The sequence below is a fragment of the Pavona decussata genome, unplaced genomic scaffold, assembly GCF_977016875.1.
Source record: "Pavona decussata unplaced genomic scaffold, jaPavDecu1.1 SCAFFOLD_602, whole genome shotgun sequence".
Classification (NCBI taxonomy): domain Eukaryota; kingdom Metazoa; phylum Cnidaria; class Anthozoa; order Scleractinia; family Agariciidae; genus Pavona; species Pavona decussata.
In genome coordinates, this window is record NW_028145860.1 from 2,097,200 (window position 1) to 2,113,580 (window position 16,381).

Consider the following 16,381-nt stretch of genomic DNA (forward strand, 5'->3'; position numbering starts at 1 on the left):
GTGCTCTTATCTTGCAGTATACTCTTAAAGAACGCGATAACTGAAGGATCGCACCAACAATGCCATGTTGGAAGTGTAACCAAACTATCCTTGCCAGGTCGTACTCGAATCACGTGATTTGAAATACTTTCAAATTTCTGGCATCACTTGAACTCGTTCATTTGATCTGACTCCACATGTGGCTCATCTTTACTTCCTATATCAAACCGATTTCCATTGGTAAGGAGGAACTACGCTGCGCTTCTAAATCTATTTCGTATTTTTGGTACTGACTAGAGCCGCTCCCACTATTGGAGGCTCGTCCATGAATGACCCCTCCCTTTTCGACCCTTAAGCCAGTGATGCGCGAGTCATGATCGTACAGTGTTTGCGAAATGTGCTACATGTTGAGCAACAATTGTTGCATTGTGTGTCGTTTCATGTTGAATGTTAATCGAAACAAATCATATTGAATATTGTTGCATGATTACAAAATGAGACATAAGTTCCAAATAACAGAGAAACCACTCTGGCAAACGTAGTCATCCCAAATTTGGACATCCTATTTGAGTTCATAAGCCTGCGTAACCTCGTTCCCTGTTTAAGGACAGGCTTGTCGAGAGAACCGAGACTATTGAAGGCTTACTGCCGAACACGCTAGCGCACTTTCTATTGCATGCCACTGGAGAAGAAGGGATGGGAGCCTGCCCATTCAACAAAGTTGTTAGTCCCAGACTCATGGTGCAAAGAAATCATTCAGTGTACCGCGTCGTTAGGGCGCACTCGTACCACAGGACTGTTTTCCTCCATTCTGATTCCTTCATCATTAGAACATGTCATTTTTCCATTTGTGATAGCCTGGAAACGAGCGAGGAAAATTTATAACGAGAGCCTGGGCGAAATTTTTGGACCAAAACGAGGTTATTTATTCGCGCTTTTTCTTCCCGGCCACCATTCGGCTATCGGTGGTCGCTTCAGCCTTGAATCAGAAGGAATCTTACGAAGTGATGGCACGGTATAGAGACCAAGTAGTGTTGAAGTCGCCGCAAGGGGTGAAAAGCCTGATACTCAGGCTGGTGCAGCATAGGCGGAACTTGCAACATATTAAACCTTTCACAGTTCCAGACAAAGGACGTCAAAGAGAATCAAAGGAGCCTGAATCAACAACTGCCATGCCATTACTGCTGGTGAACTTTTCTCCAGCTACACCTTGCCTGCGGAGATCTTGAAGAGTTGCAAGACGTCCAAAGGCTCTGGACAACTATATTTTATATTGAACATTGTTACGCTTTGACATTTGACTTAGTCACCTGCATGCCTTTATGTGACGAGGGACATTAATACGTTAGTTATAAGGACTTTGTCCGAATCACTTTTTGGTATGAAACTAAATAAGAACTTGCATGCTGCACAGGTTTTTTATTTTTACTATTGTAAATGTTTGTGAGAAGGAAGAAAGTGACATGTTGGAATACAGTGTGCGCCTTTGGGGCGCTACACTAGTTTTACAGTGCATTCCATTTACATCCATGATGCAACGCGGTCGTTAATTTTTGTTTTTGAAATCGCGCTATGACAACAAAACTATCTTAAGCCGGCGACACACCTGGTGATTTTATACGCCATTTGATCGCCAGCGCCACCGATTGATGCGGACACACCTGACATTCGCCGATCGCGTCGAGGTGGCATTTCAACCTTGTTCCCGGGCAGAAACGGGCACACTTGGCGAATTTAATCGCAGAAATCTGACATGCCAGATATCACCAGGTGTGTCGCTGGCTTTACGTAAGAACTAAAACAGATGGTCTAGAATTTAGCCTCTCAAATCTTTTGTTAGTTTTCAAGATTGCACATGTCTTATTGTTTCCATTGTATATACTTCAGAATAGTAAAGCCCTCGGCCTGGTTTTTCGGAAGCCGATTAAACCTAATCGATTAAAAGTTAATGGAGGTTTTCACGTCGCTCGTTGAAAATGGGTTTTGAAGGTTTCAAGGTGAGGGAAAATGGCTAGCTGCGGCGGATGAAGGAACCGGAACTTGTGTCTCCCTTCGAATTCTAGTCGCCGATTTAACTATCCCCCAACGCAGACATCCTTAGGGGTTCGTCACGCGTTGACGAACCCCTAAGGAGGTCTGCGTTGGAGGCCACGATTTAACAAGAATACGACACAATAAATTTCCGGGATAAAAATAGTTGACCAATCAGAGTGCGCTATTTAACATATATTGTTAAATTGCGTGGTATTGGCCATACCACGGGGATGGTACGTGTGTCAGTGCTGATAAGTGCTATTTAATCATACTCATTGATCGTCTGTATGATAAGTGCTATTTAATCATACTCATTGATCGTTTGTATCATAAGGAAGCTACGTGTCCTTTCCATCCATGACACCGCAGCGCGGTCGTTTAGTTTCGTTTTGACTCGCGCTAGTATGGATGATCGTACAGTAGCTGAAATTTCAGCAGCTAGCCGGTTGATAGGAGATAGTAAATCATCTGATTCAACTGAGGAGGTCGAATTGATGAAAGACATTCAAGATGCTGCTAAGAAATCTGCTCCATGTCAACAGTCTTTCATAATGACTATCAACATGCATGGGAATAGTCAGGCGACCGGGAGAGGAACTACAGCCGATCAAAGACTGCTTGTCAATATCATTACGAGAAATTTCTTTCCCTCTGTGATATTTTGTCAAGAAATTCCGGGGAAATTTGAGACAGAGGTGGTTGATAAATGTGGAACAGGGGGTTTTACTTTCCTAAAAACTGGGGGAGAAGCGGCAGTAATGTGGCGGGAAGAAGACTTTGATGGCGTCGCTGTGGACACTAAAGAAACGTTTATCGTTAGAATCGTGGAAAAGCTAAGGAGAGAAAGATCTGATGTAGATACGACTGAAGTTCTTGGCCGACTTGCGATGGTTATATTACAGAGGAGAACGAAAGATGCATCTTGTCCACCTTTCTTAGCTGTTTCTTGGCATGGGCCCTACAAAGCTATGGCACCGAAAGCTAAAAGTAAGGTTTTCAAAGGCTTACATTACTTTTTGCGTGCTGTATGTAAGCATGTCAGGGTATCCTCCTATATTGTAGGAGGCGACTTTAATCTGAACACGTTAGAAGAAGACCTGGAGGAAGCTGTGGTCGTGCCAAATTATGAATTAACAGCTCGAGCTCAAGATCAAACCAAAAGCTCTAAATTTATCTCTTACAAGGATAATTTTTTGGTTTGGAACGATCCTTCTTTTGATAGAGACAGTGATGGAGACATCTGGGTACGTTTAGTAAGGCCGTTAAAGTTCACAGATTCTAAAGATCCCAGCGGTGATATAATCAAGAAGGATCACGACAAAGTCGAACAACAAATGCAAACGCGAAACAAAAGGGCAGATCTTCTCGACCATGACCCCATCATTGGCATTCTTTGCTTCTCCAAGGAAACTGGTAAGTTAAGCAACGACTTTCGCACGAGTTGACTATACTGCTTCTTATAAAGGGCGATTTACACGGTACGACTTTGTCGCATGCGACAAGCTTACGACAGGCCTACGACACGAATTGTTTCGTGTAAATCAAACCTACAACTCGCTTATGACTGTCATGTACGTCACAATGTTTTAAAATCCTACGACAATCGTAGGTATATGCAATCTTGAATGACGAGAGTTATGTGCGACTTTGTGCATGACGCGAGCAGCGCGCGCTCTAGAAATCGCATGCGACAGTGGTAAGCAGAAGTTGTACCGTCTAAATCAGACTTAAAATTTTTCAGCTGAAGTGCTTTCATTCTAGACTTGTGCATACACTGTGAAATTTTTTAACGTATGCATAAATTTAAGTCATTTTTTTAATTAATTCAACGTCCAAAAACAATAGAAACAGAAACTTTCGTAAGCAACACAGGAAGAAGGGAGATCCTTTTCTGATAAAATCATCTCTCATTCGTCTATTAAAATAGTAAGCATTGTTGATTGTGAAGCGTTGAATCGAGTGAATCTATTTGAGAGTTTTATTATAAAGCCACACTCTTTTCGTATTTGCTGATCATTCAATTTTGCATCAGGCACTGCATGTGAGCAATCACAACACTGAAACAAAATTAGTTCATCCGGGATAAAGCCTCGAGACAAACTCCTTGGGAAGGATGAATTTCAGTCAAAATCATCACAGTTTGAAAAAAGTGATTTTGTCACTGACAAGAAGGTTTTCTTCTTGCCACGTAACATACTTATTGATTAACTTAACGAGAAAGTTATGGTTCGACGGCTATTGTCTACTGTTGCTAATTTATTTTCTACTTTTGCAAATATAAACGAGAGAATAATTTACCGGCCTCCTTTTTATGAAAAAAGGTCTAATCGCGATCAGTTCACATTAACGGTTTTAGGGTTACTATGTGCACGAAGACTGGTTCCTAGGACCCAAAGAAAAACAAAATTTTTGACTCTTCAAAAAAATTAAGAAAATCCATAATTAGAGAAGCAACCGGCTTTTTACTTTAAGCCCCAAAATAGAAACTGTAGGTAACTACACTTATCCAGAGTCAATTTTTCAAGAAATAGAAACTTTGGAGAAAACGAAATTTGAAAGAGAAAGGTAGAAGAGAGCCACACCATGGGGCACTTTTCCCATCCTCGACCACGCGCCCCCCAAAAAATCTCGTAAATGTGTCCTTTTGCTCTGACCTCTGCGTTTTTCCATTAAGAAGAGTGATTTGCAATATCTGAAGAAAATAATTATAGCGATAAGGAAAAAGTATGGGGATAAGCTTAAGAACTAATGAATTTGGATTTAGGGATGACGGCATTGATTATTATAGGAATAAGGGTAATCCCGTTTATTACACCCATTTAGAAATCACTGGTGATCCTTGCAATCTGATTGGCTCTCAACAGTGCGACTTATTCCCAAATTGCACCATATTTCGCTCTAAATCGCATCCTTCCTTTAGCCCATCAAAATGGAAATGAAGTAACAAAAATAGAATATTAATTTTGACAATGATACTCTGATTTCAAAATAGGTGCAGTAATAAAGTGGTAATTGTACTTTGTGTCGTGCAATTTTGGTCTGAAATCATACATTGTGAATTCAAATCAAACTCGCGCTGCGCACTCGTTCGCTTTTGAAATCACGCGTATGATTTCAGACCAAATTGCAGTCCACTTAGTTCAATTACCATTATTTAACAGGGACTCTAACAATAAATCACCCTAAAAGAAAAACAAATCAGTTTGATTTGAAATGGACGCACGCTATCGGAGACGCAAAAAGGAAATTGTAACGAAATTAGGTGCAGAGATGTTTTATAAAGACGAAAATGGCATTTCACAAAATTCTTTTCGAATTATTTTCAGTTTTAAACAGTGTTCCAGTTCGATTTATTGTAAAGTAGTGTTATACTTTTTTTTCCTAACTGAGCACTCTATAGAAAATCACAAGAACTTCCTCCGATTTCATTTCAATTACAGTTAAGGGCAGTTTGCGGCGTCTTAGACAAATACAATTGAAAGGAAATGACACCAGAACGACTGACCAACAACTAGTGGCATTGAAGAAGATTGCTTCAGACAAAGGCTTCAACGTTATAGACAACGATGGAGAAGGAAATTGCATGTTTATGGCGTTGGCCGACCAACTAGAGGTGCAAGGGATGCAATACTCGCATGATGAATTAAGAGAAAAGATAGTCGGGTACCTCCAGGACAACCCTACATTGGTAAGTTGGTTTTAGTATTGTCCAACCAGTGATTTGTTCTCTTGCTGCATCAACGCTTCATAGTTAGTAAAACAATTGAAGACAGTCGTTGATTTTATTTCGTCGTTGATGGAAAGCGACCAAAAACTTTTGCTGGGATTGGTTGCCAGGTCAGCTCATTCCTGTGGTTCTTTCCGTGATATTCGTACGGTTTCGATGATGTTCGCAGAGCTTGGATATTCCCAAAGGAGAACTGTCCTCGATGTAACCTTTGGGTAAATTGCAACTCGGTAACCCCGATATTCATACGAAAACCGTCTTCCTTGGCTTTTCTTAGCCTGCGAGGGCAGACACCTTTTCAGGCTGATGTTTCTCATTCAGCGAAAAAGGGCGTCTGCGAAACCGAGATCCGGCTGTGTGTTCCGTGTTGTGTTTTCAATGTCTCTCAACCAATCACAACTCAACTACTGTTTTCTGACGGCTCATTAGCGCGCGTGAGTCGTGCGTATTGCTCACCTTATTCGTGTGAAAAATATCGGTGAAAGTACTCTGAAATCTCAGCCGTCTCCTCGCCCTACGCGCAGTTCTTCCTTGAAACTTTTGCAAAAATAAATGTGGTGTGACAGATTGCTCACAAGCCTTATCACCCAGTAGCCGTGCTCTTTGATAGGACTTATAGTACGCATAAAAAAAAATTGCCCTCTCAATATGCGCAGATGTTACAACCACGAAGATTGTTGAAAACATATCCAACATCCAAAATCCAGGAGACAAACACTTCAACACAGGACTTCGTCTTGCAACGCAACAACTTTAATCACTGATCGGACGCATAAACACTTGACAAACACTTAATTTCGATTTCCCATCCTGGCTTACTGAAGTCGCCCGTAAAACCATACGCAGTGGGAAAACCGCGACACCGGTGACTATAGACCACTACATGAGCCGAGGTCTCACCCAAACTGACTTTAAAATGTTTTTTAAGTCGGGAAAGGTAACATATACTTTTAATATTACTTCGTTTTTTCTTTAACGAGACGTATATTAACATGATGAAGGGGATATTTTTTTCCAGAAAAGGCGATTAACCATCTGCGAACGATCTTACGCGTCCGAGAATAGGCCACTCAACGTCTATAATATTTTTCAAAATTACGGAGAAACCTCAGGCGTTCAATCAGCCAATCTTTAGGACGTGTTTAGGTATTAAAGGAAGGAACTATATACTAGAAAATTCTCAGCTTGCTCCCGCCTTCCTGAGGTAAGTTATTGTGATAAATGCAAAAAGTGTCCGAGAATAGGCACATGTACTCATATTTCCTTGAATGTGAGAACAATAAACAGTATTCATCGATTTCTTCACCCTCACTTCTTCCTAACCACCGATCAGACATATTCTATCCCAGCTGCAGGCTTGTATTTTCTAATCAGCCCATCTGTTGCATTTGCCGCAACAAAGCTCTGAAAGCTAATGCTCTTATCTTAAAATTGGCGCCAAAGAGAGACACACTCTTCAGTTAATTCATTTCTATGAGTCATTCCGCAAGTATCGTATTTCGCATAATTATGCCATGCCGCAGGTCATGCCACATGCCATTCCGCAAACTCATTCCGCCTTTACCGTCACCGGGTAAGTTGATATCCTACGAGGTCTACGAGATGACATAAAATCATCCGAAACTCGTGCAAAAAATGGCAAAGTAGCTTGTTCTTTAATGAGCAGAAAAATTCTTTTGGGTAAACTTGTAGCCCTTATAGAGGCAAGTTTAAATCAAGTCCAGTTAATGTAAGCAAATTATTTCCCTAGACCAGAACTACTCATTAATTAAATTGTTATAAAGTGTTAGATTGATCTAGTTTGAGATGACTGTCCATACTAGAATCAGATTGTGCAAAGCTGAAAATATCAGGACTATCTGCTGCTGTATTCGAATGACAGGCTAAAAAATTAAAGAAATGTTCACCTTTTTTCACATTCACTGCCTCGGTAAACATTTCGGTCTGGCTACGGGCCTGTACATTTTGTCTATATGGTCATTACTCGGGCTTCCAAAGGAAAGCCCGAGGTTTAAAATGGGCACGAGTTTATTCTCCAGTCGCAAATCGCCCTCTGACGTCTTCTGCGCGTGCGCAAGGTTAAAAGAGGTCAGCGGAGCACATGATCTGTTTACAAAGCTCCAGTGAAGCGAAGCCATCCGTCTTCAGTGGAATCTCAGAGATTGCAAGCTTGAATATACGCTAAATCCATTGTAGACCCACACTAAACATGACGAGTGTCTAATCATTTTATTGAGTTTATCTTACTTTGTTTTTATCACGATCTCTACAATTATTGTAATCGCTTATGTAGTAGCAGGTAGTAGGGAAGCGCTTGACGTTGTATGTAGATGGCTATCCAGAGACCGTTGTTATTTCGACATTTGATAATTGTGATATCTTGGACAAAGCTATTTAGTTAACCGGAATTCTATACAACGATTCAATTGTGACGACAAAGGTGAGAAAAGACATGAGATCTCGCTATGCAAAGTATGTTTATTGTAATTATTCTCATGTGAGGATATGTAAACAGCGCGAAGAAGAAGCAAAAAGCTTAGGGACATTGTCGATGATATCTTCGTTCAAATACACCCAAATCCTCTAGATTGCATGCTTAAAAAAAGGCACAACAACATCGAAAGAAAACCGTTTGTTTAACAGTTTTTTTGTCTGTGTTGTTAGGCAAATGGGGACACTAACGTGACATACCAAGTCAAGAGCTTGACCAAGTTTATTTCCATAAGAGAAGCCCGAGTAAACGCAGTTATGCGTCTAGTTATATTCCATTCAGGACTTACTGGCGCAATGTTGGGAATGATAATGAATTATAACTGAAAGATAAGCTAAAGTACTTATGTCATCATTTATTCCTTTAACAGCCGGATGGTACACATCTTTTCGTATTTGTTGATGGCCATCAAAGCTGGAAAGATTACCTGCGACACATGGCAAAAATAGGAACATGCGGTGATCACGTGGTTCTTGATGCTGCAGCCAGGCTCTTTAACACGCGAATTCGAGTTATCAGCAATCGGCCCTACCCCGACATAAACATCAACCCAGCACTTGATACCGGTGATGGCAACGACAGCTGCCTTGCACTAGGGCACATTTCCGAGTTCCACTATGTTAGCCTTCGAGCTTTACCAGGTGAGTCTGCTGGAGTGGATTAGGGTACAGACAAAAAGTCATTAAAAATTGGACTTAGCGAAAAAGAATCAATCAGTTACCGTCAGTATGAACGTGAAAAAAAGCAGTTCAGTTCCTTCGTATCCTGCGGAGTTGCGGGCAAGCGGTCGAAAATTTTAAATTAAACTCCTAAAGGAGACTAATCAGTGTGTGACCAGGTAAACAATATTGATGACCGTTAATGAGAGTGTTAAATAATTGGGGTGAGGAAAGAGCGACCGGGAGAGGAATTAAAGCCGATCAAAAATGCTCTTAAATTCCATTATGAGTAATTTCTTTCCCTCTGTGATATTTTGTCAAGAAATGCCGGGGCATTTTAAGACAGAGGTGGTTAATAAATGTGGAACAGGGGGTTTTACTTTTGTAAAAACTGGGGGAGAAGCGGCAGTAATGTGGGCGGAAGAAGACTTTGATGGCTTCGCTGTGGACACTAAAGAAACGTTTATCGTTAGAATCGTGGAAAAACTAACTAACTTCTCTTCATGGCAACCTATTGAAAAACCGATTTTTTTTTAAACTGTGTATAAATAAAGTTATCATTCATTCACTCCACTCGGCGCTGTGAAAACAGGATTTTTCAAAGGAGAGGTCCTTGGACTGCTGAGAACAAACTCCTCTAAAACGCACTTCGGGGAGAACATAGATAATTTCAAAGCGAACCTTCCCAAGAGAGGCTACCCAGAAAACTTCATTAAAAAGACACTCTCAGAAGTAAACTTGGAGGACAAAGGACGAGCCCTGCTACAAAGAGAAAAAGAAGAAAAACGAATCTTACCTTTTATAACTCAATATCAACCATTAGCGCCTAACTTGAATTAAATACTACTTACCAAATGGCATTAATAGAAGAAATCTAGCGCCCAAAGAAATTTTCAAGGAACACCACTCATTTCATACAGGAAAGGGGGTTTCCTAAAAAGATATACTCGTGAGGGCAAAACTTTGATAAGGCTAAAACACGAACGTTAGAGACACACAGGCCTGTCAACCCCATTTTTGTTTTGTTTTCCTTTCACTAAATCGCTTTTTCTCTGGTGCTGGGCTTTTAGGCTCCAGCCATGAAAGCCACGTTTTCGTCTCACGCATTTCTCATTTTCTCTCTCGCCCACAAGGAAATTAACTTGTCTTGCCGGTTTTTTGCTTTTGTTTTTTTTTTTTTGTTTTGTTTTCAGAACCTTTTTTATCCCACACTTAGTTCTTCTAAGAACAAATAAAATTTATCGCGAATTTACTGCTAATGGGGAAGAGTTTTATCTGTCACTTTCAGGAACCGGGGCCTGGCGACGTTAAAAAATATCATGGGATACAATAATTTAGTCTTTTAAATAATGTTTCCCTGTTGTTGTTACGATTTTTTCTTGATGCTAAACGTCATTAAAGCAGAGGGGGGGGGGGGGGGGGGGGAAATATCAAAACTCCGCGTACAGCAAATTCTCATTTTAAATACTCATTTTAAAATTATTTTAATGCTTTCTTACTTGCTTGTTGCATGATTTTATTATTTGTAACTTAAGATATGTATTTTTATCTTTTGATGATCATTAAAGACTTCTTCTTCTTCTTCTTCGTCTTCTTCTTATTACTATTGTCATTATTATTATTATTATTATTATTATTATTATTATTACTATCGGAAGCGGAATGAACAGAATGATATTCCGTTCATTTCGAAAACGGAATAGCTCCCTCATCATCATCATCATTTGGTCCTTTTCCCTTTAAGGGAAATGGGGCCTTAAGGTTTCCGTAATCTGTTACTTTTTACAACAAGGGGTGATTGGCCCCAAGCTCAACCTACTACCGGTAGGAACGGTGGGTTATTCTCTGTCTGGGCTCTACCTCTTGACCAATCCGGCAAGGTTGAACCTGCCAGGGACCAAGGTCCCAGCCGGCATAGCTCTAAAGGTCACTGAGCCTCACAAGTTTCACCACCACGTCAAGGTGGTAACCCACGGTGAAGGGAATAGCTCCCTAAAGAACACAAATACCGTCTATTCCGAGTATTCCTATTCCGGGATAATCCCAAAAGAACGCGCCCTTCTTAGTTGTAGCCCATGTTAACTCTTTTCCACATTTTAACTTGCCATGATAGTTATTTCACTTACTGCTAACTTTTTTATGCAAATCGTAGAACTAGACGTGACAGCGTCCCTAAGCCAACTGTCTCTTGGTAGTGAGTCATTAGGTGAGTTTAGATAAACAGCCTTGATTTTACAATAACTGTCCAAATTCCCGCCCGCTGATTGGTTCGTAGCTATTGTCTATAAGAGTACAGACAATAAAAATGACGTCAGATGTAACGCGCGCGCTTTCTCAACGAAAAAAATAGCCAATTCTGCTCGTACTTTTTCCATGTTATTGTAAAAAACAAATCGACAGCAGTTTTCTGTGGTCTATACTCTTATAGACCATAAAATGACGCCATGAAATGTCCAAAACCCACTCGCCTGTGGCTCGTGGTTCCACTTGAGTTTTGAACATTTTTTGACGCCATTTTATGGTCTATTTAACAATTATTCCACTCGCGCTTGTTGCATATGAGATGATAGATAGCCAACAAGGCGCGTAGCGCCGAGTTGGCTATAATCATCTCATATCCAACAAGCGCGAGTGGAATAATTGTTTTATTAAAAACAATCAAGAAATATTGCTAGATTTTCTGATTTAGCTGTGTAAGAATAACCAGCAGACAATTTAATGGTCGCCATTTCTCGGCCATGGTATAATAGCTCATATACCATGGCCGCTAAGCCAATCAAATCCCTCGAATTTCATTATACAATGATTCAGTTTTTAATAAAAGAGTGTAGACTATAGAAAACTGCCGTCGATTTGTTTATTGAATCATTTGTGCGGGCTGCACTCCACTCTTTTCTAACAAACTTGTTTTTATTTATTATAAAGTTATCTGATCTTCCTCTCACCGATATCTACAACTTATCAGATCAATTATAAATTTCAAGTTTAATACTGAAGTGTTAAGCTTAATGCCGAAAAACCCTTGGAAAATTGTTCACTTAATTGACTTTTTTCCCAGGAATTGAAGGGCTATATCTATATTCTCGCCATTTAATTGCCCTCTACTCTTTAGAAATGCAATTCTTAGATCTTACTTCGAGCAACAAAATATGCTCCTGGTTGCGGCGAAGTGAACCGAAGTGAACTTGATCAGAGTACATGGAGAAACAAGCAAGTTGACAATTTTAAGTTGTTTTGGATGAATTTGGAGTGTTAAAATGCCTGTGTTGTAGTTCAATGATTATCACTGACGTCAAGGCGCAGTGGCGTGAGGGATCAAGTGAGGCGGTCAGTTGAGTCTGGATAGCCTACAGTTTATTTAAAAGAGGGGAAACGGTTTTGGCTGATCTTCCTTACCGTCAGTGAATTTAGGAGGGCCATTAATGATAACATGTTACTGCACTTGGGAACTATACTTTTCAAAGCCGGCGCGTTTGGTTTATCAGAGTGTTGTAAGTGGCTTATTTGGTTACAAGCACATTAAGAGCGGTTTTCATTTTAGTGTCTTAAAACCAAAACTACAGTAATTACTCAGCCAAATCACAACAGGCACAAACAGCACCACGAACCAATCAGAATTCGAAGCAAATGTAACATGTAACTGGCGCCAAGCGCGGGAAAACGCGTGCCGGAAAGTCACGATTGGTTTTGGTTTGGATTCCCATTGGTTGGGAAAGTGGCGCGAGTTTTGTTAACCAATCACAGAGCATAGCGAAGCAAAACCAAACAAACGCGAATTACTTTCGACACTCAATTGAAAACCGCTCTATAGATATTAAAGTTTTTGAGGCCAGGCTTAACCTGATACGTGTGTTATTGGTGAATGTTGCCATTCTTCTGTGACGTTCCTTCTCGCCAGAGAACCATTTGTGAAATCCTCTTCCTTCTTTTTTCTAGAGAGATCCGATACTAGTTCATCAGATGATGATTAAGGTAGGTAGGTTGAGATGTTGTGAGCGTTCATTTTAGTATTTTGATTTAGCCCCGGGCAGGTCGTATATTCTAGTTTATTTATCGTTCAGTCAATCAAAGGTGAAAGGAATAGTCGGTCAAAAATTCCACTATACTACTCTTAACGGCCACTCAACCCCTCCTTTAACAGCTGATGCAAACAGAAACCTATATTGTGGTTATCTCACACGTGCTCCAGTTGGGTGTTTCAGTGCTTTATAATTATGAGGTCACTAAAACGCGTTCATACGTCATGTCACATTTCTGCCTTAATTCTATGAGAAATAAAAGCTGCCCCTTTGTGTTAACATGGCTTGACGCAAACACTCGATTAAGGTCAAAAGAGCTTGGAAGTGCTTATATAAAGCTCGCCTATGTTTAGGATTCGAGAACACTGATAAAGTTATACATTAGTGTTCTCTCCAGCCTACATAAACTAAGAAGCGCTTATTTCTCTTTTTCTCTTTTTATGAAACTAATTTAGTACGTGTTTATTATTCTTCTTATCATTCTATTAGCATTTAACTGTCCAGTGTGCGTGTTGAAGGCAAAGTCTATACCTCTCCAGCCTCCCAAGTTTGTCAGTCAAACATGGACAGTGGACGCTACAACTGCACATCACTTTCTCACGTACACTTATTATTTAACTCCTTGATTACTTACATCATTCGCCACAGACTTCACTTTGTCGGCCAATCAAAAACGCAAGCCTCGTGCCCACAGACGCGCAGCGCGTCTAGCTGTGTTTCTCAAAACCAAATGTTTCATTTGTTTCGACGACCCCGATGCGGGTATTCCTTCTTCAGAATTAGGGTGCTGCAGAAAATACACCCACGAATCTTGCTTGCTTTCATGTTTCAACGAGGCATACAATCGGACGGGGCTTGATCAGCGAGCAAGTTTCGTACCAACTTGTCCCCATTGCAGAACACGACTAATTCTGTATCATCATAATGGAATTCGGCCGGCAGAACTTCCAGGCACTCGCACATTTGCATTTTCGTAAATCCGGTTTACACCTTGTTGTAATATTCGGCCAATTTCCGTCGTCGCGGACAAATTTGAAAACCAATGTCCGCCTTCTTGTCCCCCAGGTTTCAGCTGGGCACGAATTCGCGCAGATTGGGAGGCCTCGCGAATTCGCCAACTCAAATGTACATAGTTCATTTTGTGTGTTATTTTTTCATATTAACCACCACCGAGCGGTATTTCGCAGGAGTGAAAAGCACCTTTTCCCTCCTGCCACATACAAAAGCGGTTATTTATGTTCTGGGTGGGAACACGTCAAGCTACGCATGCTTTAATTGTAATATATAAGGATTAATCCGCAATATTCTAGTAATTACCACGCCAATGTGATACCTTTGTTTTAAAATCTTTCCTTTCTTTTTTGCGCAACAAGAGTTGCTTGAACTAAGCGTGGGGAATTTTTATACAATAAAATAGGCTCTTTTCAAAGGAAATTTCAACGTTGTTTTTATTAAATTAGTCCTTAATCGGATACTTTAATCATGAAACGGTATTTCATTGTTGATAATTATTCTCAAATATTGCGGTTTGAATAACAATGATTTTAGTGTGTAGTTATTTCATTTACTTGTATTTTATTAAGAGAATTAAGATGAATTGTGTAGTGTAAGTCACCGACAAGAGACACTTTGCCCTCTTAGCTGGACTTCCTGGAACGGTTTAGATTATCCTTAGTTGCGCTTTACAAGTGACACAGTTGAAACCGTGTTAGTCATATCTTTCAACGCAAATAGTTTGTTGTAGACATAATTGTAGTTACGCTGATCAAAAGTTGTTTTTTCTGGTACCAATTTAATGTGAAGCAAAAGTCTTGTTTTGAAGTGTTTTGAAGTATTTCCTCGGAAACCGTACCAATGAATAGTTACGCCCAAATTGGTTTTTAAAAAGTAACAATAGATTGTTTATGCCTTCTCAACACACATTTTCTTAGTTTTTACCTTCAGTTATCTTGCTGCCAGAACATGACTGGAAATACTTGCTTATTCGTTTTTGGTGTTATTCCGCCGTGTATCGGGTTGAATTTGTACCAGTTGAATTTTACCTCTTAATGACTTTTAATCTATAAGTAATTACTGAACGGAAATAGCTATTGTACCAGGTCTGTTGTACCAACACGTACTGTACTTTTTAATTAAAGCTACGAGGTTGTAAGCACGCAACAAGTCAATTTATGGAAAAAAGGCGGAACCAGTACAAGAACAAGAACAAGAAGGTTGTGTTCTATTTTAAGTTTCCGTTGTAAAGTGTTGCTATGCGATTTCATTTAAGGGGGGACTTAACGTAAACGCCATTTTACCGCACTTGACATGGCTTTAATGGAAATAACTCGTTCACGTTTCAAGCAATCCAAGTTAGTCCACTAGCAACCTGGGGTGCTCCTGCGTGGGTATCAACTGTCTGTTAGTGTTCCAAAAATTATTTTCTTTCATCTATCCCTTCTTCAAACCTCTTCAAACTTCATTCAAATTTAGTTTAAGTCCCCCCTTAATGTCTGATTTCTCTTGTATTTAGCCAAGAATGTTCATTTGTAAAAGATGAAAAAGTTCCTTGTAATTTTTGTATTGATCTCTTTGCTTTGCTTTGTCCAGATCGTTTGGCGATGACATTGAAAATTGAAGAAGAAAGTCATTTCGGTCACTGAAAGTTACTCGAAGGAAAATATGTAAATTGTTTTAGTGCGCAAGCGTACGTGTGCTTAAGAACTACTGCACAAGGCATTACGTTAGTTTAAATTTACGATTGATGAGATTTTGACAGCTGATTGACAATTCCCGCCAAATCCCGCCTGGACGATATAAAAGTGATGAGATTAATCTGTTCTTGGCCTTTACATCTTGATTTTGTCAGAGTAAGGTTTTACATGCAGTGTTATCAATAAATAACCAAAGGAACTGAAGACGTGGTTGTACTTCTTGAATAGCGCGTAGAATTATAGTACAACAAAAGGGAGCGGACCGGTGCCAGTAACTGAAACAAACTTCCTCTTGGCTCTTTCTCGCATTCAAGTAGTCAATTAGTTATCAATCCTCCGAGTTGTGGCATAATGACAAGACTATTTCCATTCTGGGCCCAGTTGCTTGAAGCATGGTTAGCGCTAACCCGGGTTAAATACCATGACAACCTATAGGTATAAATACCTCTTAACCAATGGTTAGCGCTAACCATCAGTAACCATGCTTCGAGAAACTCAGCCCTGGTTGTTCCCAATGGTTCCATACTAGTTATTGCGGTTACTCTTATTTTCTAAACGGTGAAGCTTTAATAAGTACCATTTGCTTCAGTCCTGATTGTGTTTCATATTTTACGGAAATTAGGCATCTGGGCTGGGTTGTTCGAAAGCCGATTATAATAATTTCATTGGACATTGCGGCGTATTTTGCTGGCTAAAATGAAGAATTCAGCGGGATAAAATATATTTTAGTCCGCTCCTCTGAGCCAATAAGAAAGAAGAAACTAACGTAGCGAGCCAAT

The 16,381-nt window shown here is 40.1% G+C and overlaps 1 protein-coding gene across 2 annotated transcripts; it reads left to right on the forward strand.

The window, feature by feature from the left end:
- Positions 1–2,320: 2,320 nt before the first annotated feature.
- On the forward strand, positions 2,321–15,260 carry LOC146449329 (uncharacterized). 2 transcript variants are annotated; one of them, XR_014860679.1, is made up of 7 exons: positions 2,321–3,426; positions 5,454–5,701; positions 8,602–8,872; positions 11,043–11,096; positions 12,827–12,862; positions 13,399–15,072; positions 15,108–15,260. XR_014860679.1 is itself a non-coding variant. In XM_085101799.1 (6 exons), exons 1-5 carry the CDS (start codon positions 2,418–2,420, stop codon positions 12,859–12,861), a joined length of 1,617 nt encoding a protein of 538 aa, XP_084957925.1. In that variant the 5' UTR covers positions 2,321–2,417; the 3' UTR covers position 12,862; positions 13,399–15,260. The 2 variants fall into 2 exon arrangements, 1 of the variants encoding a protein (XP_084957925.1); XM_085101799.1 differs by having other exon boundaries at positions 13,399–15,260.
- The last annotated feature ends 1,121 nt before the right edge of the window (positions 15,261–16,381 follow it).

Bases quoted from the DNA above. Each gene is read 5' to 3' on its own strand.
- LOC146449329 (XM_085101799.1), top strand. From the start codon at position 2,418: ATGGATGATCGTACAGTAGCTGAAATTTCAGCAGCTAGCCGGTTGATA. The intron at 5,702-8,601 runs GTAAGTTGGTTT...TTCCTTTAACAG, and splicing joins TCCAGGACAACCCTACATTG to CCGGATGGTACACATCTTTT. The intron at 8,873-11,042 runs GTGAGTCTGCTG...TGCAAATCGTAG, and splicing joins TAGCCTTCGAGCTTTACCAG to AACTAGACGTGACAGCGTCC.